This window comes from Morone saxatilis, unplaced genomic scaffold (assembly GCF_004916995.1).
Source record: "Morone saxatilis isolate NCDOM2014 unplaced genomic scaffold, NCSU_SB_2.0 Contig23, whole genome shotgun sequence".
In the NCBI taxonomy this organism is placed as follows: Eukaryota; Metazoa; Chordata; class Actinopteri; family Moronidae; genus Morone; species Morone saxatilis.
This window is the reverse complement of record NW_023339796.1, coordinates 23,085,709-23,109,482: the sequence shown is the minus strand read 5'-3', so window position 1 is coordinate 23,109,482 and position 23,774 is coordinate 23,085,709. Positions and strand designations below refer to the sequence as shown.

The window sequence follows — 23,774 nt, the reverse complement described above, 5'->3', positions numbered from 1 at the left end:
CACTGGTGTTCTACAATCCTAATAACAGGAAAAGGTCAGTTTCAGACCAATGGAGTATTTAGGCATTAACACAGTTTACATCAGTAAATGCATAATGGTCATATATAATATTGTCTTTGCTGTTTATATGTGTGTTAATGTGTCATATTGCAGCTGTATAACACCACACCCTGTACCTTTAAAGCACAGATTTGAGACTCAAACAGTGAAGACTGTTATTAAGGACCTGGGAAAACAAATGCGACTAATGGAGTTTTGGTGCCATTTTTTACTGACAGTGAGGGCACAAGCATCTCGTAGCCATCTTTAATCGTATGACATTTAAAGGGCATTGTCATCAGACTCTCTCTCCTCTCTGTCACACAGACATGCATACTATGCAGTGTCATATCAGTATGCTTTAACATACATGTGCTCACACACATGTAAAAAGTTTTCAGTTTTTCATTAATGAGGTGCATGTGTGTGTTTGTGTTTGTGTTTGTGTTTGTGTTTGCGTGTGTAACAGGAATGTAAGTTCTGCAGGCGAGGAGGCCCGGAGGAGGATGAGGGAGTGTGAGGGTCTGACAGACGCTCTGCTCTACGTCATCCAGACCGCTTTGGGGAGCAGTGAGATTGACAGCAAGGTAACTCTCTCACACACATACAACCAAATCTCTCAGCCTCTAGCTCATGCACACACAAAACAACAACAATGAAAGATGCACATACACACAATGATAGAAAATGATTTTGTAAAGTCCTGTGCTTGTGTTTGTGTGTTTGCATGTTTGTGTGTATATCACTGTTTAAAAATTGAAATATTACTAGTTATTTTTTGCTTTGTAAACATGTGTTTAATGATGATTACTCTGTAAAAATATTTATGATTTACATACATTTACATGATTATATGCAAATGTGTTTTATCTGTGTCTTTGTAGACTGTATGTATACACTGCATATGCATATTAATCTGTATAAGTTGTTTGTATGTTAATGTCAAAGGCTTGCAGGCCACAAACTGCACACTGTAATAAATGAATGCTTGGTAAGTTTCCTGCACTGGCATATATGAATCTGTTGATTAATACCTGTCACTAAGACTTATTTCAAGAAAATATCACTGATCATTCAATAATATATTGAAATAACAAACCACAGTTTCATTTACACTAAATAAAGACACAGAAACACACACAACCCAAAAAATACACTATAAAACCCCAAGCTTAACTTAACCGAACTTGTCATTTTGTACAGTGCACCATATATTACTCAACCCAGATGGCCAGTGACACAGAAACATTACTAGTGAGAGTGTGTGTGTGTGTGTTTGCATATATGCTGCCTACACAGATGTGTGTTTGATGTGTAAAGAGTGTCTGTTGTGTCAGTGTATAGAGGGGTGTGTGTGCATGTGTGTTGAGTGGAGATGTGAAGTTTTAATTCCTTAAAAATCCTTCACAAGATCAAAGTCTGAGACTGTTGACTGCATAGCTACTCACAACAATAGGATTAGTGTGTGTGTGTCTGTCCGCATTATGCACACAGCAAGTGTGTGTGTGTCTATGTTCATATATTGTATATTATACAGTCAGCACTGCACAGTATGTTCATATTTGTCTGTGTGTTTGAGTGTCTGAGTGTGTCTGTGTGCATATGTGTCTACAGTCAGATTTTTTGTGTGTTTGTCTGTTCGCCTGATTGCCATCTGTCCCTCCTTCATGTCTATCTTCTTTCCCATCTCTCTCTCTCTTACCATCAGGACCGTAGAAACTGTGGTGCATCCTGAGGATAACTTGTCATATCCGACTGGCTGGCAGAGATCGTCTCACAGCCAGCAGGGGGGCGGGAGGAGCTCGACGTCTGTTATGTGACACTGGCGGGGATGCTGGGGCAAGAAGAAGAAGAAAAAGAAGGGACATGACCAGGTGGGAAACCAGAGAGTTAGAAAAAGGGAGTCTTTAAACATGTCTGCTGTTGTTTCTTCATTTTTTCGGATTAATTCTTTATTCAGTTAAATGCTTGTTGCTGATGCTACATGTGAGATAAAAGTGGTTGGCAGCCTCAGCTGAAGGTTCAGTGGGTTTCTTGCTTTGGCAGGGTGCTCAAGTACTGCAGATCCATGTAGTTAATAATATGCTGGATGATAATAATAATATGGTGGATCCATCTTTGTTAATCCCTCTAAGCAGACCTCTGATGAATATCCAGACAAGTTAATGGACTGTGTTTGGTCTCAGCTGAATGCTGTTGCCCTCTGCTTGCTTGTACAAAAAGAGGATCAGGGCCTGGTTTCTCAGACATACAGAGTGAGCAATGCTAACTTCTGAAATCAGCCAAGTCTAATCTGTAGCACACACACACACAAAGGCACACACAGTCGGGTGATATCGTTAGCTAGCTACACACCATCTGTCCTCTCTATATATTAAAGGGTCCAGTGTGTAACATTTAGGAGGATCTATTGGTGGAAATTGAATATAATATTCATAGGTATGGCTTCATTAGTGTATAATAACTTGAATATAAGAAACTGCGTGTTTTTGATACTTACAATGAGCCGGTTTTATCTACAGAGGCTGCGGGTTGCTTCCATGAAGGCCGCCATGTTGTACCACCATGTTTCTATGGTAACCCAGAAGGGACAAACACTGGCTGTAGATAGGGCCCTTTGTGGTTTTTGCGCATTTTGCAGCCAACATAGTTTTTCCTACTGCTTGGAAGCAAAGGGCGAAGTAAGGGAGGACAATCTGCAACTACACCAGTAGATGCCACTAAATCCTACACACCTTTCCTTATTGGAAAAAGTGGGGAAAAACTGATCTACAAAACATCCTAGTAGTCAATTAGCAGTAGTAAGGGGACTGATTAAGACTGAAGAAGCGTCAGGATGCCAGCGGCCATCACTTTAGTTCACATCGAATCAGGCTCCTCGGTTCTCAGAATACAATTTTATCATACAACCGGGACTTGGCTAAGAAAACGATGCATGGAAACGGATCTCTCATGAAATGAACCGCTTCATTGTGCGCCAGTATAGTGGCGATGGCAGGAAATAACTGCCCAATCAAAGCTGAGTATGTAGCTTGACGCATAAGCTTCAGGGCTCATGAGAGAAGAGAAACTACTTCAACAAGCAGGAACGTGGCAGCTGGATGCAGAGGTGGCAGATGGACATTCTGTGTGGAATCTAATGAACTCTTATATTAACCAGTTACGTGGGTGGGTTTTGCGTACTTTCTGTGTCAGGAGTTTAAATGTATTGTTTACATTAATTGTTCTTTAGTGGCTAAATTAATGTATTAATCAGTTTTTGCCAACAATATGATGTTTGCAACTTTGCCACAAGGGTCATCAAGGTTTTTAATTTGCACTTTGATTGTTGACTTATCTTACAGTCTTTGTCTCCCCATGCTCCCCTTTTCCTTTCCCTCTTATTTCCCATCTTATAGAATTTTAATGAGCACATACAAATCTACATTTACACAGCGAGTACATAATGGATGAGGAATTTATCTTTGTTTGTTTAATGCTGTGACTTTATTGGTTTGTATTCCCTGTCTGATGCCCACATCAACAATAAGGCATAATTATAGTACTGTAGATAGAAGGTTGTCATCTTGAGACTTTATAGAGCATCTAGTGTGTACTTTTTAAGTCTCTATCCCTACATTGTGTGTTTTCACTTAAATCATTTTGTTATCTGTCTTGTGTCGGAGCAGGTGTCACTGTTTGTTTGTTTCCAAATTGTGGATCCAGTGTTTCATTTTGTAATGCAGCTCTGCGCTGTCTCTAGTTCAGGAACATTTTCTCAGTTCATCCCTGGTTCACGCTATCTCTAGTCTCAAATGAATATTTATAAATGCACTGCAGCTTTCTTTGATATTCATGATGTTTGAGCCAGAGCTGTTTTCCACGTAACTACTAGAACTGATATTCACCTACCACCCTGATTATTTAGGGTCACTGAATAAGTCTTTAATGTATCAAGAAGAGCTTGATGATGTGATACAAATATGTGTCTTCTTAATTTTATGTTTTTTCTTGTTGTACGCAATGTCATCAACACGTGCTACAAGGTTTTCACACAGCGGGATCGGGAGATTATAGCTGTACATACAGATTAAGCCGTTTCTGTACACCTCTGCTCAGAATCAAACATACCAAGCCGATTTAGTATTTCTCTCTGGATTTCAGGGTCTGTCCATCTGTTGCCAACAGGCAGAGTTTCATCCTCCGTTTAGTTAAAAAATTAGCCCTCTTGTAGTTGTAGAATTGGCAGAAACCAAGCGGCTGCCTTGGAGTAGACTCTAGCCTCTTGTCATGTTAATAAGCAATCAGCGTCACATTCTGGTTGAGTGGAAGACGTCTTTTACAACTTCTAGTGAATCTGTGGGGACTGAAAACCCAGCACTTCCGGTGGATCAGAGTGGGTGTATTGCTCATTAGCCCTGCATGCTTTTCCCCCCTTTCATTTCTAGAAAAGACAGAGAATCGAGATTTTTTTTTTTTTTTAAATGGTAGTGATGAGCCAGGCCTTTAACTTCCATTTGTCAAGCGAACCCTCAATGAACTTTTTGCGAATACAAGCAGAACCAGGGAGATGAGGGATCTTAAAACTAACTCTGGGATCAGATTGTAAAGGGACAAATCATAACCTCTCCGTAATGATAATACGTAACCCTCCCCCTCTCCCCTCTATCTGTCTGTCTCCACTCCAGTGCAGCTGTGGGTGATTACCATGAAGTAGCGATTGGGGAGCTTGTTGAAGAGGGCAAAACTCTATCAACTCTGGGGTAATTAGAGGAGAGAATGAGGAGAGGAGAGGAGGAAAGGATATGTTGGTGGAGAGGGGGCATAAAGGGAGAGTGTAAGGGAAGCTGAGGCAAAGGGAGGAAGCTAGAAAATACAAAAGGATGAGAGAGGAGAGAGGGGAAAGAGGAAGTAGTAAAATAATAAGGTCAGGTTAGCTCAGTCAGTAGAGCTAGTGATCCATGTACAGAGTTGCTGCAGCGGCCCAGGTTCGAATCCTACCTGTAGCCCATTGCTGCGTGTCATCCCCACTCTCTCCGCCCCCCTTTCCTGTCAATCTTCAGCTGTCACTATACAATAAAGGCAATAAAAGGCCAAAAAATAACTTTAAAACAAAAATAATAATAAAAAGGTCAAAGGCAAACAAGGAAGTACGGGAGATGTTTTTCCCAGTGCAGTGTGTTGGTAATATTACAGAGGCTTAACAGATGACATGTGAGATTACCTTACTGCAGATGGAAGGAGAATGATATTTCTATACAAAATACATATAGAAACACTTAGACTGATATTATATAATGACAACAAGTAGGAAGCATACGGGACATCCCAGTAATATTTACAGTACAACTACAAATCAGAATCAGATAAAGTATCTACTGTACAGGCCAAGCAGGCTTCTTATTTCTCACTGTTGCTAGCAGATTTTAACAGTTATAGCTAGCTAGCTAATTAAGGTAACGTGAAATGACTAAAAACGCTGTCTCCGGCTGACTTTTTTAATATCTCGAGCTGGTCTCGAGCTGTACTTTTGTGTGGATAGTCTATTTTGATAAAGGTAAAATGTGTGACAAACAGAATGAAAAAATAAATATTGCAGTTCTGAAGAGATGCCCTGGCCTACAAATCTTGTTTTCCAGATTTAAGAAAACATGTTTGTTTGGTACAGATCGAAAACATTTTTACATTGTTGTGATTTTGACGCAATGACAAAAGCTAGCTTCTTATTTCTAACTGTTGCTTGCAGATTTAAACAGGTTTGGTTAGGTTTTTAGAATGAGTAAGTGTGTTTGACACACACACACACATAAAATAATATTGTCTTGTAACAATATATAACACAATATCTTAAGTGTAAAACAAAAACCCCAATAACTTAATTCCAGCTTAATCAGAATAATTCATTTGGACCAACGAAATTTGCAAAATGATAACATGCTACGTTTGTGTAATCTCAATGTGATTGCATTAAAGGACAATAAAGAATAATATATTTACCAGCCCTAGTCTGGATGAAGAGCAGGTATTTACCAGTGTCATATTTGCATTTAAATGTGCAGTGCTCTATTTCCAAAAATAAGGGGGATGCAACAAACAATCCAATAACCACTCCAGGGCAGCTCATAATGACTATTTTTTGGTGCAAATTTATTTATTTTTTTTTCATAATGCGCCTACACATCAACACACGTTAGTCTAATGTCAGTCCCACTAATCTGTGTGAATTATATTGCAGTGTCACTGACAAATCTGTTCTAGTCAAGAGCCAACGTTTTCACAGTTATTACTGATGGATAGTACAGTATGTGTGTGTATCTTTCAAAATGCATCATCAATACAGGAGGAAATGTCAGATTTCAATTACAGAGGAGATAGAAATACAGAACGCACAAATAGATGAATGCCACCTTATTTATACACTGTTTATGAATAGTAAATCTCTCTCCCTCCTTTCCCTGTTCTTGCCTGAGGGGACCATGCTGGCACACAACCACTGTCAAACCTCGCCTCACACAGAATTCAAAATGCTTTTTCTATCCTGAATTATGTCTCATCTTCCGCAGTGGGACGGTGTCGGCCCATTTCCAGACTTGGCGGAGCCCCCGAAAGGCATCCAGATGTTATGGCACCCCACCATCGTCAAGCCCTACCTCACACTGCTGTCTGAGTGCTCCAACCCAGACACCCTGGAGGGAGCAGCTGGGGCCCTGCAGAACCTAGCTGCTGGCAGCTGGAAGGTAAGGACCCAGTGCTGTGCCTATATCCCTGTGATACTAAAGGACATCTGCACAAGTGTATTGAAATTCCTGTGGGTTCTGAAAGTGAGAAATCTCAGCACACGGAAAAGTAACAACCCTAACAGCCCCCCATGTTTTGGTGGTTAAGTGCTGTGGGATAGCAAACCTTACTGACTGGCCCTTTTAAATTCCCATTTGGCAGACATCTCTTTGAAATCAACACTTTTATGTAATAGCATCTAAACGTCAGAGTAAGTATCTTATTTTCATCAGTATGTCACATATAATAACATAAATTATACAGGGGGCCATTTGATGAACACTTTAGATTTAAAATGTTTGTAATTTTCCAGCCTCATTAAGTCTTAACTGTCAATTAATTTGATGGACAGCACTTTGGTTTGGACGGGCAGCTTGTGAACAGCTTTTGGACAAATTCTAACAATAATCCTGCACTTGACAGATGCCTTTTCTTATGAAATACAATAACTTAGAAAATGCTAGTGAATATAAGATCATCGATCAACAACTCCTTTTTTGGGAAAAGCCATGAGATTTAGCTGAAAGCTTCAGAAACACCAAGTAAGTAGACCTTATGTTCGGAACTCCTTTAAAAGGTCAAGAATGAACCTTCAAGTTCAATATCTGTTTAATTACAGTACCCAAAAATATTTTATAAAACACTTCGATGGCAATTTCGGTCTGTCGGTCCATCAGTCCACCACTTTGTTCCACACCTAACGTTACTTCCATGAATCCTCATGAAATCTCCCTGTGACTTTTTTAATATCTCAAGCTGGACAAGAACTGTACTTTTGTATGGATGGTCTGTTGAGCGTTCGCCAAACCAAGTTTAGTCTCTGACTGAAATATCTCACCATTGTCATGACAATTTGTCCTGATATGTTCCCCAGAGGATGAATCCTACTAATTTGGTGATCCTATAACAATTCCCTAGCGCGACCAGAAAGTCAAAGTCACTTATCCTGTGGGATATATTTACATCTATTCAATCGAAAATTTGGTGCCTATATTCATGGTTCTTAGGCAATGAATACTACTGATCTTGATGACCTTTCCTCTAGTGCCACCATTAGGGTTGACATTTTTGGTTTTAGTGAATTATGGTTAAGACACATGCTGCAGGTCAAAATTTTCATTGACAAGAAATAGCCAATATTGGATAACAGTAAAGGAGTTAGCCCCGAAATGGTACATCAGTTGAAATGATCAATCAGAAATAAGGGATAGGCGCCTGGTTAGCTCAGTCGGTAGAGCTGGCGACCCATGTACAGAGTTGCTGCAGCGGCCCCTTTGCTGCGTGTCATCCCCTCTCTCTCTATAAATAACTTTAAAAAAAGAAAGAAAAAAAAAGAAATAAGGGATAAAAACAAATCTCTGATCCTCTGTCCCGCCCAGTGGTCGGTGTATATCCGGGCTGCAGTGCGTAAGGAGAAGGGCCTCCCTATCCTGGTGGAGTTGCTGAGGATAGACAACGACCGGGTGGTTTGTGCTGTGGCCACTGCGCTGAGAAACATGGCTCTGGACATCAGAAACAAGGAGCTCATTGGTGAGTTGTTCATTCCCAGCAAACAAAGATAGTTTCCAAACAGGTGCCAATGGGTTAATGCATAATTTAAAAGGCAAACCAACTTTAGTCAAGAGTTTAATTTGAGTGTAATTTTTTAATGTGCTTAATTCTGCCTCAGTTGATGATAATGGCACTGAAAACAAGAGCAGTTATCTTAACCCGCTTACAGAATTAGTCACTTACTTAAATAATGAATGTGATACTTGTAGAAATGTTTAGCGGTAATTATTTAAAAAGGGTTAAAAGGTCATTTGTGTCGAGGGTTGTTACTGTTAGGATTGGCTGACTGACAATGGTTTGTCCAATAAAAAAGTCTGTATCTATGCAGATATTCAGATAGTTCTTAAGCCGGTAGCAGTAGTGTTGCTCTGACTGATGGTTTGATGCTTGATTTTCCTTTGGAGACCGAGTGATGTCTGTAATAAACTCTGCTTTTCTGCTGGTCCCCATAGCAACAACCTCATGTCTCCTTCCACTTACTCTGTCTGATGCTTGAGGCTCTGAGCTAAGCTGTGTCTGTCTGTGTGTGTATGCTTGTGCTGTCTACGTATGTGAATGCAGCCGTTCATGTGTATCGTACATGTAGGTTGTAATCTTACAAACCTCGGGGCATGCATGTATATTTTGATAGGACATACTGTCCTGCCCTCACATGTGTCGTGTTAACATGATGAAATTGCGTTAGAGACACAACATATAGTGTAGCCGCTTGCTCAGAGCTTTCAGCAGTACATATCAATACTGTCTGCACAGGCAGGTCCGCTGTGGGCCAACTGCTGTTTTATTGCTGCCATTTTACAAACTTGATTAAGAGCTTTATTTTCCGTGTTTGTATGTTTATAATAATTGAGTATATTCCCAATACTGCTTACTTACGGTTATAAGGCAGTTTATATATGTAAATTACTTTGATTATCTGGAGAGAATTGTATTGTTTTTTTTTTTTTTATGGAAAAACACAAAAATTTAAAGAAAGTTAAACTTAGGGAGTTTGGATATAAGTTACAAATGGTTTTAATTCTGTAATCTACAGCATGTTATGTTTTCACTTGTTAAGTGTGTTATTATTATATTTAGTATTAGTAAGTTATTATATATGAATCAAAATAATCTGGAGTATATACTGTATACTTCATGCACCAGCAGGATTTTTCCAGCACTAAAACACATATAGTGTGGATGTGAACTGTCAGTTGGTCATGACATGCCGCCACAACCACCACCCCAGGGTGATGACCCAATCAGAATGAAGGGCAGAGGGCAGAGTGGACAAGATTGCCTGACAGCAGTACTGGGGTGTCATGGGAAATGTAGTCAGTCTGTGTTAGATTTCCTGGCCAAGTCAGCATTATTGTCTGACAGCCACCCAGCAAGGGTGTATTTTCTTCGCTGTAGCTGGGAGTTTTAGCTGTCATAGGTTTTAAACGTAAGAAAAGGACAAGAGCAGGGACTCAGGGACTGTATAAAATGATTAGGGGCTGATGGGTCAGCACAGAAGAAGGGTCATGTTCTTTTTGTTTTTTTGCTGAAGTGAGTTTAAATTTTGGGAGAGAGCAGGGGAGGGTCCTTTAACTCTTTCTCAATTCTTGTTTGAGAATAGAATTGACGTATATTATCATCTTATTATGTGTAGCTAATAGTTACTGAACTTTATTGTTACATCCTTCACTATATTCTGCAGAAATTCAGAAACTAAAAGTGTCACATAAAGTTCACCTATAGAATAAGTCAAGTTCAGCGTCACACGTTGCCAACTTTTTCTACTAATGGGAGAAGTTAAAACTGTATTTGCCTTGGCCTGACTGTGTTGTAAATGTTTTATTGGCATTAATGTTGAATTAAAAGTCAAAAAACCTTATACATACAACACTGATCAAAGTTAGCATAACAAAAGCTCAAATTGTCTTTTTTTCACTTTGTCTTCTCCTTTTAATGTTTAACCTACATTATTCCACCCCACTCCCACCCACCCTGTCACTCTTACCCACCCTGTCACTCTTACCCACCATGCCCACAGGTAAATACGCCATGAGGGACCTGGTGCACCGTTTGCCTGGGGGCAGCAACAACAACAACAGCAGCGGCGGCGGGGGAGTAGGAGGCGGCAACACCAGCAGCCTGGTGGGGAAGACCATGTCGGACGATACCATCACGGCTATCTGCTGCGCACTGCACGAGGTCATCACCAAGAACATGGAGAACACCAAGGCCCTGAGGGACGCCGGCGGCATCGAGAAGCTCATCGGCATCGCCCGCAGCAAAGGAGACAAGTAAGCCAAGTGGGAAGAAGTTGTCAGGTGGAAGAGGTTGGAAGTGAAGAAAGTATAGGATGAGAAGATGAGGTTGTTGGTGGAAGTATGATCTTTGGGCAGTGTTCTTAGCAAACTTTAACAGTTTTATAGTTTTATAGACGCTGCAACAGCATCAAACTGAGACTAGAAAGAACAGAGAATGATTTGTTTTTCAATATGTCAAATGTGAATAAAAACTACAGTACCCACAAGAAGATAAGACAAGAACCACAGGTGCATCTTGATATTGCCTCGTAGTAACAATCGAAACACTGCCTTGTAGTAATTTATCCAGAATAAGAACACTGAATTTAAACGCCAGGATTTTAAGCTTGGTGGTTGGAATTTTTCTAAGCCAATGCCTGAAAATTTGTATGTCCGTGGCAGATTCTGAAGATATGGAGTCTGCCATGTTGAACCGCCATGTTTCTGCAGTAGCCCAGAACGGACAAACCAAATACTGGCTCTAGGAAGGGCCTTTCACACCACTATATTTTCTCCGACACGCTTGGAATGCTGAGCTGTAGTGAAATGGTTACAATCTGCAACTTAATTTACATTTAATACAATTAAGTATGTGATTCAAAGGTAACTTAACCTCACCAAACTGCATTAACACTGTAATGGCAGCTGCTGAGCCACCAATCTAGCTAGGATACTTTTCATTTACAGAAAACAGCTAGGGGAAAAATCAATAGGTACTTTTAGTGCCAAAAAACTATTCTTAACACAAATGTGGTCCTTACTTTTCATCCAAAAGTTGCATTAATTTTCTCCAATGCTGTGTGAATGAGCAAATGCTAAAACCAATATCTGTTATTTTTCAAAGTATAAATCCTCAGTCATTTCTGGAGATACTGAAGGCAGATAAATACAGATAAACACATAATTTTCTTGTTCTTCAAAGCCCGTTTTTTAAGTTCCCTGCTTTGCATCAGTGTGAGGGCCTGATATGCAATCACAGAATCCAAAACAATAACATTTGCCCAAATGACTTGAAGAAATAAAGTTTAATTTCCTAGACGCTGATAAGGCCATATGAGCCAATTACACCCACAGCCATTAGTCAGTTGAGTCAAACCCTTTAGGATGCTGAATGAAATATTGGCCAATCAATCAATCATCCAAACAATTATTCCATTTGGCCAATTTAAGTGCCATTTTTGAAGCGACAAAGAAGACATTTTTCATTCTGCATCTTTGGAATCTGCAGTGAGAAGTTACTTCACATACTTTGTCTAGTGCTTCTGCTTTAATGTCTGTTTCCTCATTATTCTGCATTGTGATGTTTTGATAGCTCCCACTTGCACAAAACAAAGGACAGTCAAGCTTTATACTGCATGTGTTTTTTCCTCTCTGCTGAATTCCCAGACATAGTCCTAAAGTGGTAAAGGCAGCATCTCAAGTCCTGAACAGCATGTGGCAATACAGAGACCTCCGCAGCCTCTACAAAAAGGTAAAGTCTGCATGGCTGAATGTGCTCTGGCTGTATTTACACTGCAGATGTCAGTAATGTTGGAGTTTCAGTAGGTATTACTGAAACTACAGTAATAATGATACCATTGTGAGACATGTAGATTATTTCTAACATGGTCTCATTTCTTCTCCTCTCCTCATTCCTTTCCTTTGCCGTTTGTCTTCTTCAGGATGGCTATTCCCAGTACCATTTTGTCGGCTCTTCCTCCACGATAGAGAGAGACAGGCAGCGACCTTATTCTTCCTCTCGTACTCCGTCCATCTCTCCCGTACGAACCTCCCCCAACAATCGATCAGGTGAGTCTAAACCCCCCTCTCTCTCCTGCCTTCCCTTTTGTCCTCCATCACTCTTTCCGTCAGTACAGTCCAGTCAAACAAACGCCACTCAAATACAGCTGAAGTCTGCTTTCACCTTCACACTACGGCGGCTGCCCACAAATTATACTGCTGTCAAATACAATCCTTGCACCGTGCCCCCTAAAAAAAGTTTACGCCCTTGCATTGTCAAAATTAGAATTTGACTATGGGCTTTTCAAGGATTCAGTATTTCTGAGCTCTTTGGATTTTTCATGTGTTAAAGTAATGGCTTTTTGTCATTCAGGGCGGTCACAGAAAGAGCCACAGTGCTGGTGAGATATTTGGCTCCTGGTGTGCGAGAGGAAGTGTTATCGGTGCTGGAGAACAGTGTTTTTATGTTCTTTCAGTAATAGAAAAAAAAAAATGTTATATCTACAGATGCCATGGGTCACCTTCCATGGAGTCCGTCATGTTGAACCACCATGTTTCTACAGTAGCCTAGAATGGACAAACTAACAAGTGCTGTAGATAGGATCTTTCACGTTTTTCGCTAGTTTGGCAACCACTGTAATTTCTCCTGCACACTTCACAGCCTGTTGTCTTTCCTAAGTTGTCAAATACAGACACAAGCGGTGTTTAGTTGGTTGCAATCTGCAACTTCACCACTAAATGCCACTAAATCCTACCCACTGGTCCTTTAAACTCATGGTTTATTAAACTGACTTTTTTTTTTTTTCACAAGAGATGATCAAAGAAGTGATACATGTATCACAGTGCTCTTAATATGACGTTATTGTGCAGTGTTGGGTAGTGCTACATTACTAGTAATTATATTTCAGTAATTATATTACAGTTAAGAAATAGCATATATTACTTTTGTTAATAATGTAACCAATTACTGATTTGAAATCCAACAATCCAGTCACATCCCAGGATTCATTTTTGAAACTGTGGAGGAAGCTAGTTTGGAGGATAGAAACACTTACATTCAGCAGCAGCAGCTGGAAATATTCCATGTACTTATGATTTTAGACAAACAAAACTGGACGCTGTAAGTCTGAATTTCATGGAGAAAAGACACTATTACTGATTTTATGGTGACCAGCAGAAAAGTAATATTACTAGTAGTGTAACTGATTACTGTTGGCAGGGAGTAAAACGTAAACTAATAATATTACTTTTTAAAAGGGAAATGAGTAATAAACTGCATTTTATAAGTAACTAGCCCAACACTGTTAATGTGACAACATTCATCATTCATTTTCCCATTGTCATTAAGTGGCTTTTACTTTCATAGAATTCAGACCAAGCAAATTAATTTCTCAGATAGGATTGTAAACACATATGCAGTGTCATCAGGACCTTTTTAAATATAAAATATACACATATTTCCATCCCGGCATTCGAGGATGGTGCTGTTAGATCCAATCGCCTTGCGTACTTCTACACACAGTGACACATAAACACACAATACCAAGATTGCCCTTACACACATACGGAGCAGTCACATTGTTAGTATACATTATAATATTCACTATCATCTTTTTTAACATAAAATATAAACATATTTTTCATCCCTGCAATCACACAACATTACTCTAATAATAAACTGAGTATGAACATCACGACTGCGTGCTGCTGATTCTGAATACAGTTATCATAACATAAATAAGGCCCACAAAACTGTTTTCATTTAACAGATATTTGTGGAAGCTTTTCTGACAAACTAAAAGTCAGACATCAGATAGCTTAAGCATTTAAAATAGATCTCTTTTTTTTACCACACACCCTAAGACCCATTCAGAACAGGTTTTGGGCATTATCTACACCACTGTCCACATTCTTACTGGGCTGAAGTTCCATCATTATCAACTCTATATATTCCTGTAACCAATTATCCAAACAAAAACAATTAGGTTTTCTTGTTTAACTGTAAAGAAAGCTAACGCTAGCAGCCATTGTGTTGTTGTAGATTTAATTCTGTCCGCCCTGCTCCCTAATAGACACACCACTGAACAAAGCAAACCCATAATATGGAACTTGTGTGGCAACAATCCAGAATCTAAGGTACAGCCATACCAACAATGATCTGATATGCTGTGGCTCATTTTCTTACATTTAAGTGGAGTTAAATTTGTTCTAAATAGTATCTGTGTCATACTGATATGTCTGAATGCTGCATAATTGACTCCCACTGTTTTGCAGACAGATCCAGATCCTCCACAGATCCCACTGCGGTTTAATATTCTCTATGCCTGTAACATAGGGGACGGGGGGCAGTACTCATATAATAATGTTACTGTATGTAATGAATCATCAGAAAAACTTTGTGTGTAGAAACGGGGATTTCGGGGATAGGATATACTTATTATTTTTCTTGTATCCACAAGGAAGTGAGTCAGAACCCCCTTATTACTTTTTCATTTGAAATTGAAAAACCAATGCACAGTCATTTTTCTGTCACAAAAATGCGCAGTGGATTTGTATTGCCCTCACGTCCACTATGGGCACATCCTTTACTGACTGCTAGCGGGAAGACACTTAAATAGAATATGGCAGCTCCAAAATATCACTGAAATGGGCCAGATTGTTAAGAATGGGGATATTTTAGCATTCATTGAGCAGAAACTAATTTTTAGGCTTAACAATACAGGCAATACATGCAGCTAAAAGATATATTTAAAGGTGAAGTCATTCATTCTGGAGAAAGATAGTCGACTGTTGACTCTCATTTTTAGATTGTCAAATATGATGCGCTCATTCAGACATGAGACCGACGTTGCCATCTCTTACGTAACGCATGTCTCCTGTATTACCAAACAAGTTGCATGTTTTCCATCGTATTTCATGAGCTTTTTACAAGCTCACTCTGGGGAGATATATTGCTCTCTATTCATTATTCACTACATAATTTAAATCAATTTGAAATGACTATGTGAGTGCATATGAATACAGGTTTCATGTATACATAGGTATATATATATATATAAATATATATATATTTTAAAAAAATACTGGAAGTGGATTTTTAAGAACTGGATTTATGAGGCTGTCAACTGGCAGTGGAAAAATGATAAACCGTTTGGTTTAGAAGCTAATCTCACATTTTTTATTTTGTTTCTCAGTTTACAGCTGTGCAAGCAGATGGTCCATCAAGCCATTTGTTTAATTTCACTTCTGAGGAAATTTTTCACATATAAAAGAAAGTGTTCCATTGTGTGTATAAAGCCTTAGGAATATGTACATTCCCACAACAGTTGTTTACCGCAGCAGCAGGCACAGGGTAACTGGTCGAGTAGGTGTGGATAATAATAAACTGGTGATATTAGCAGAGCATTAATGAGCGTATGGATCAGTGCTAACTAAGTTATAACGTATAGAAGAGAGACAAAAGAAGAGACAGGCGGCATCTGTCTCTTCTAGCCAGCAGCTTCTATGTGAAAGGCTGGTGATAATGATCTGAATATTAGAGGAAACGCTACTCACCCATATGTCACTGAATCAATAGCCATGTTTCTTCCAACATGGGTAACCAGACCTAACTCATTATCTTTGCCTGTCAGAGTCCAGAATTTGTTATTTTCTTCCTCCTGTGGGTGTGCATGTTTTCTATGATACTTTTTCTATTTGGGCCTGTTTGGTACAAGTGGATTTTAGGGTGAGTAATGCCAAGACAGACAGAGATTAACAGGCCAGTGGGAGTTTAAGATGGTGAAAATATGTACATGTAGTAAATAAAGGTGGAGAGAGAGTGGCCTGCAGCCAGACAGAGTGAAAGACAAGACACAGGCAAGAGTAAACCAGATAGACAGGGAGGGATGACTCAGTGTTTACCGCTTTGAAATTACAACCTGGTCACAAAGGTAGATTTGTTATGAATGACACAATACTCACAGAGTCACAATACAAACAGCAGCCAGTGGCCCCCGTTTTTCACTTATTTCAGGGTGATGGTTAGAGGAAATGCACACAGTGAAGCCTCAGACTGCTGTGTAGAGTCATGCAGGTAAATACAAAACCTCAGATGCTCAGACAAGTACAATTTCCAAATCGCTTTGGCCTTTCCTCTATAAAATACTCCAGTGTAGTCTAGTCCTTCCTCTTGTTGTGTCCCTCTTATAAATCCAAAAGTTTATCGATATAGTGTTGATGATGGATTGAGGGTTAAACATCTTCTCTGTGTGTTTGTGTGTTTGTGTGTAGCGAGTGCCCCTGCCTCCCCAAGGGAGATGCTGGCGTTGAAGGAGAGGAAGGCAGATTACGAGTCAACTGGCAATGCCAGTTACCATGGCAACAAGGGTGAACACACATCCCGGAAGGACGCCATGACCGGTAGGAATTTCAGCTGTGTGCATAGTATCTGGAAGAAATAGCAACCATGCGTAAGTGTAGGTTTTACGGATATTAAAGGAATAGTTTAACATTTTGGGGAAAACGCTAATCTGTTTTCTTGAGAGTCGGACGGGAAAATCGATGCCACACTCATACAGTATTAAAGGTGAAGCTTGAGTGAGGAGATGGTTAGCTTAGCACGAAGACTGGAAACAGTGGGAAGCAGCTCCAAGATGGATTTTGACAGAACCAAGCTAGCTGTTTGCGCCCCTTCCAGTCTTTGTGCTAAGTTAAGCTAATTAGCTGCTGGTGGTAGGTTGATATTAAGAATACAGATGTGAGAGTGGTTTCAGTCTTCTCACCTCATTGTCAACAAGGTGTTATATTTAAGTAAATAGTAACAGTAAGTTAACTTTTATTAGTGATATGAACATACAGTAGATGCTACTTTCTTTTAAACAATCCAAATTCTACAATCCATCAGTTAAAAAAGAAGAAGTATTACAAATCTTATATCACCTGGTCATGTTGACAGCCAAATACATGTCACTGTAAGTCAATGTTGCAGTGAGATTTTGGAAAAAAAACACTAAATGTCACTCGAGTCCCTCACTACTCAGGGAACTGTAGAGAGTGTTGGTAAGCTCCTGACATAAATAGAGTCTAATATAATGTGATATTTTGATCAATACAATGCTTTAATTATTTATTGTGTACTGGAAACCCCATTAGTTGTTGCCTTGGAAACAACTACTCTTCCTGGGGTCCATGGGATTAATGTGTGTGTTTTCAGTGAGGGTTTCAGTGCTTCATTATAGTAATGTTTGCAGACATTTTTGCCCACTGACAGCAGTTCCAGACTCTCCTTCATCATCATCATTCACCATCATTTCAATTCTTAATGAAAGATGTGTCACGCCCACCTCCTCTCTGTCCCTGCAGGTCAAATCTCCGGTGGGTCTTCCACACTACTCAGAGGAGCATACGTGTCGCCTACTGATGACCTGAAGTACAATCAGGTACAATAAGTCACTTTTCTTTCAAATTGTTCATAATTACATTACGTGCACAGATGTGGCCATTGCTGTACTCCTAAAATGTAAGCACACAGCACTTTTCTCTTCCCTGAGACAAGTTGTGCTCGCAGAAATATCAGAGCTTTGATCTTGGAGTAGTCACTTCCTTTATGTGATAAATTACCACTATGAGCTGCCATTTAAATGAGCCACCAATTGGTAGAAGAATGAATTAGTCATGGAACAAACCAAAGAAAGATGTTAATGGAGGGGAAGAAATGAAAACACCAAAGGCAGATTTATTAATACATTTCAGCTTTTAGGTATTCCTGGTTCTCTGAGGGAAAAACATTTGAAGACTCTCAACAGTTTCGTTCAGTCTCTTGCCCTTCTTTGCATCTTTCTCTTTTGATGTTGACGTTTTTCATGCTGCACTGCAAGCTCTTCTTACCGCTTTATGACTCATATAACCTTAAAGAGAATAAGGAACTGCTGTATAGTAACCCTATAAAAAGCTATAGATGGAGACAAAATATCACAGCAAAACTAGTCCCTTTATCATATGGGAATTTAATAGTGACAGCAAAGGGGATAAAAATACTATGAAGTCCAAAAAGGTCACTATAAATTTCTAAAGACCTACATTTATACTTTATAGGAATACTGCAGTGAATTGCTCTTAGGGTCTGGCATTTGATTCTGTATTGTTGCCAGTAAAAGCCTTTCATATTACCCATCACACCCTTTGGCAGTGGTATTTCAGGCTGGTTGTATCTCTGGACTTGGCAGTCTCACAGCAACGCACAACAGTGGAAAGCACTGATGGCTGTCACCCCTGAGCAATCAAATCAATTTTGTGTTTAAATATTATTTTCTGAACTGGACAGCCAGCTACCTTGTTGTAAACCAAAACCTATTGAGCTAATGACACTGAAAACATGTCTGTATTATATACAATTGGCTTTACTGTATGATAGTACTAAACTGACCTAAACCAAAATGAGTGCTGCTAATTCACGCTTGCTGGTGATGGAAGACGGATGGCTTATGATGGAAAGTGCATCACATTGTTTTATCTAAAATGTACAAGTCACCAACAGGTGTAAGTCTGTTTTCATGATAAACCTGTGACCTGTCCTGTATAGACACATAGGGCTGCAATCAAAGATTATTTTCATTATCAATAAATCTGCTAATGTTTTTTTTTTTAGTAATCAGTTAATTGGTGGACGCCCGGTCAGCTCAGTCGGTAGAGCTGGCGAACAATATACGGAGTTGCTGCTGCGTGTCATCCCCTCTCTCTCCACCCACCTTTCCTGTCTATCTACAGCTATCTCTATCAATAAAGCCAACAAAAGGCCAAAAAAAACACTGACACACACAAGTCATTTATCACTGAGAAATGCTAACAATTGTGTTGCGTAAAACTATAATTTATTAAGACATTTCTCTCTGTAGATAGCAATTGAAAAAAGTTAAAAAAAGAGACAGTGTAGCCAATGCCTTCAATTAGCCTTGTAAGCTAACATCATGGATGAAATATAGGCTTGGGAAGGTCAGTTCAGGTCTCACATTGGGTAGTACCAGTCGGGTTCAGACCAGTCCAGCCTGAAAGAAGAATTGTAGCCTGGGTTAGCATTTTTACTGCCACTAGCTGCCATTACTCACTGGAACTTCATGTGTTATGCTAGCAAGCTCAAGCTGGCAGAAGTCTATCAATGTGCAGCGTGTGTTATGAAAAACCTTTGGAAATGTGAGGAGTCACATTCAAATTGACATCTAAAAGGGCAGTTTTAATGTTTTTGAGCAAAGTGATTTATTTCTAAAGCTGTCAGTACTTTGTGGCAATGTCCTTTCTGACACAAAGGTGTGTGCACTTCTCGGTTGTTTTTTACAGGTATTTTACTTTAGCATGTTAGAACACTTGCCCTCACTTCCTCACTTCATGCTGTTTTTAATTTTTTTGCAGGTCTCCTCTCAAGGCCTGCCTTCAGAACCCTACCCTCCTTTCCAAAATCCTCCCCCTCCCGACAGCAGCAACTACGAGGACCAGGCCTTCTACGAGAACCAGGTTCACCCGGGAGGGCGCCCCCCGCAGGGCGACCTCAACATGCACTTGCAGGGCCTCAAGTCCACCGGCAACTATGTAGACTTCTACTCAGCCTCGCGGCCCTACAGCGAGCTCAACTATGAGACCAGCCACTATCCAGCTTCTCCGGACTCCTGGGTCTAAGGGGAGTCGAGGGTGGAGGATTTGGAGGAGGAGTAGAGGATGGATGAAGGCAAATGGGATGGTGAAGGGGGTAGTTTAAAAAGTGGAGGAGAGAAGATAAAAGGACAGCTTCCCTCCCTCCCCATCCTCCCCTGTAGTTCCTGAGTAGCATCATAGGTAGCAGGAAGACGGAGGGGGAGGATGGAGTGCAGGAAGAGAGACATGAGGAGATATCTGAGACATTACACTCCTTTCACAGACATCTGAGGGGGGAAGGAGAGGGGGAAAAGAAGGAAAAGAAGTGAACGGACGAGCGGCCATGCATGTGCATGCACACCACCAACAAAACCGACAGACACATTTTCTTTCTGTGTTTAGTTTGTGATCAACTACTGCTAGAAGGTTCCGCAGACAGAGCGATGGCCTCCTGCACCTGAAGGCCTCTGGATACAGAACGTAGGAGGGACGGACATGATGAAAGGAGAAGAGGGCAAAGATAGAAAAAGAGGGGGAAAATATGTGGTGATGAAGAAGGACAGTGAAAGAGAAGAATGGATCAGTGGACTCGAGGACGGAAGGTTTTGGATTGTGAATGGAACGTGTGAGAGATACCCAGGAGAAACCTGTAAATATGTGGTATAGCAACATGGCTTTTAGTAATGTGAAGCACAAGAGGCAGAGCTGTAGGACATGTAGGACGTCTGTCACACAAACTTTTGTTTCTCTGTATGGCTTCAGCGTGATGTATCCTCCTCTGGGCAAAGAACGCTTCTGGACTTTGTCATTTGTAACAGGTTCTGTTTTTTTTCTTTTGTTGTGTTTCTACTTTTTTAATTCTCGATTCTGGTTGTATAGTATTTGATGTACACTGTACATTTACGAGATGCATTGTGTACTGTACATTGCACTATTTTCTGTGTCATGTCAGGCCTTTCGCCACCTCACTTCCTCACTCACTTACCCACCCCCAATACACACACACAAATACACACACAGACTTTCAAAGTTCATATCACAGCTCCAGATGGATATCAATGATTCGCTACTGTGAAACACTGGATATGAATTGGGTATTGAAGCATCAATTCTGGTAGGTCACGGTGCTCCTTTTACTGCCCTACAGATAGTTTTCACACAATAGCTGACAGTACAGCTGCCAAAGTAAAACAGTCGAGCAGCCTTTTCCGTGACATTTTTTTTTAGGCTAGCTTTGGTTTTTTGGTGGCTATCTTTCCACATTAACACCTCAGATCCCCATTTCGTTCTCATGAGCCCCTCCTTTGAGTGAACTGTGCTCATTGTGTATATAACCGTGCCAAACAAGGGTTACTTCCCCCCAGCTGAAGAAGGCAGGGGGGACAGTTAGGGGCGTGTTAAAGGGTCCAAGTTCAGCTGAAGCTCTCAGCAGAACATCCTTGCGGTTCTAACGATGCCAGTTTGTAAATGCTTTGGTTTTTCTAAACTGTGTTTTACTGGGATGAAAACTGTCTAACTGCACCGGGACTGGGGAGAAAAACATAAAAAGAAAAAAAAACAAAAGGAAAAAAAAACCCATGCGACCAGGCGGAGCATCGCTTCCTCCAAAGTTGTACAAATTTAGTTGATTTCTGTGTTGTAAAATAATCAATGTTTGAAGTATAAAAAAAAAAAAAAACTTTTCTGAGAGATGGGTGGCAATTCTAACTTCATGGTAGACAAAACTGTTAATAGAGTACGGATATATATTATATAAATATAAATATATACTTTTTATGTGCAGATGTGGATGTCACTTATAGCAGCAACATTATGGAAAAAGACTTGTAAAAAAAAAACAGCTACATGTAGGAATTTTGTTCACACTTTATTTTCTGGTCAACACACTAAATTGTCGACTTTGTGTAGTAATGTTGTTGCTATGTGGAGTAGAGTAGACCAGGGCCCAGGGATCCACGTTGTCACTGAAGCAGTCTAAAAAGGTGCTACATCCGTGAGAAGTATTTCCAACATGTCTGTATTTTAACTGTGCACAAAATATTTGTTCTCATTTGCATCGATAGCAAACTATTGATTATCAGCCGCGAGTTCCGATCATGTCACAGGGGACTGTTTTAAACCACATAACAAAGAACAATCAGCTGTTCATGAAAACCCTCAAAATCAATTGGTATCATGATGCTAAACAGCAAATTGAACCCATGAACGCATGAGTATTTGTTGTCAGTGAATCAGGAACTAAATGAGTGATTTATTGTTTTGTTTTTGTTTTTTCGTTTTTTTGTAAGAAAGGCAAAATTGTAAACAGACCCTGGTTCTCCCTACCCACTGCTGTTTAGAAGTTCTAAAGGTCATCTTATGATGCTTGAAAAATGACTCATAATGCAACTGTCCCCACGAAAACACTGGATGAAAAACAGACGAACTGTATTTGTTAGTGAGCATCTGGAAACTGACAACGTTATGTATGTCCTTGTGATCCTTAGGCAGAAAAATCCTGACTATAAGACCTGTATGGAGATATTACGTCGGTAACCTTTTTGTTGCTAGACCAAACGTGTTTTAAAAAGAGAATTGTGAATCTTTCTATTGCCTCAAACAGATTGCAACTGCTCCAAAAAATATAAACGGACCATCGAAGAACCTCTGACTGTGAGAGTTGTTTGTTCTGTTGCCAGGAGAGTGTCTTTGTGGTATTTCATCATGCTAAAACCAGGTTTTTTAAAAATCACAGATTTTTACAGTATTCCTAACACTTACCATGAGCTTTTACTTTGAAATCCTACTTTCCCTGCAACCTTTATTTTCCTCTCCCTCAGTACAGTCTGCAAGTCTCCTGTGTGTGCATGGGGAAAATGTTTGAAAGATAACCTAATGTGCTTGAGACCCAGTAAACACAGTGTCTATTTCATATTCTGTAATTCTTTTCTTATTTAGAAACCTTTAAACATGACAGGAACAGGAAACATAGCAAATCAGTTTTTAGGTTGCATTATTTACTAAAATCATGAATACAGCCCAAAAAAGACACATTGCCATACATTAGTGAATAAAAGTACATCTAAAATGAGGACCTTTTTTATGGCTGAAACGTAATGAAAAATAAGCGTTATAAATGAGAATTGTGCATCCTGATGGACTGACAGCAGACAATCCTCACCAGTGTGCTGTGAGACCTTTAAGTGACGCTGGACAGGAAAGGCAAAAAAAGGCAATTTGACTTCTCTCTTCTTGAAAAAGGACTGGAGACAACTTTGTCAAAACACCCAAAAGACGGAGCTCGATATTAACGTTGTGAGACTGGGCTCAGGAACAGATCTGTCCCGTTTATATAAGTACAGTTTTGACATACTTGTACTTTACATAAGTTTTTTCCATTCTCTGCTACTCTATACCATTACACATCAGGGAAATGTTGTACGTTTTACTCCACTACATTAATTTGGCACATATGGTTACTAGTTACTGGGCTAGATGCCCAAACATTTTTATTTATTACACATTTCTCTCTTCAAAAATAATGTTATTACTTTACTTATTACTCCCTGCCAACAGTAATTAGTTACACTACTAGCTAGCACAATTAGTAGGTAATTTCGACCCTTCTCCACAAAATTCAGACTTACACGCATGTATCAAAAACTCCCCCCAGCGCTTCTCTGTCGTCTCTGTTAAAATCAAGGACATGGAATATTTCCAGCTGCTGAATGTTTCCATCTTCCAAACTAGTTTCCTCCACAACTACAAAAACGAATCAGAGGATGTGATTGGATTGTTGGATTTCAGTCAGTCAGTAGGGGTTGACAACAAAAGTAATGTAACTAGTTT

General features: G+C 39.8%; 1 protein-coding gene across 1 annotated transcript in view; it reads left to right on the top strand.

The window, feature by feature from the left end:
* Positions 1 to 22,857, top strand: part of ctnnd2b (catenin (cadherin-associated protein), delta 2b) — a 123,567-nt gene extending 100,710 nt beyond the window's left edge. Inside the window, exons 15-24 of the mRNA XM_035670918.1 lie at positions 509 to 626; positions 1,860 to 1,913; positions 6,582 to 6,755; positions 8,175 to 8,325; positions 10,364 to 10,616; positions 12,009 to 12,093; positions 12,284 to 12,410; positions 16,614 to 16,742; positions 17,685 to 17,761; positions 19,728 to 22,857. Coding sequence (XP_035526811.1) covers positions 509 to 626; positions 1,860 to 1,913; positions 6,582 to 6,755; positions 8,175 to 8,325; positions 10,364 to 10,616; positions 12,009 to 12,093; positions 12,284 to 12,410; positions 16,614 to 16,742; positions 17,685 to 17,761; positions 19,728 to 19,991 — 1,432 coding nt within the window. The 3' untranslated portion in view covers positions 19,992 to 22,857. The remainder of the gene's footprint in view (positions 1 to 508; positions 627 to 1,859; positions 1,914 to 6,581; positions 6,756 to 8,174; positions 8,326 to 10,363; positions 10,617 to 12,008; positions 12,094 to 12,283; positions 12,411 to 16,613; positions 16,743 to 17,684; positions 17,762 to 19,727) is intronic.
* Positions 22,858 to 23,774: the final 917 nt, after the last annotated feature.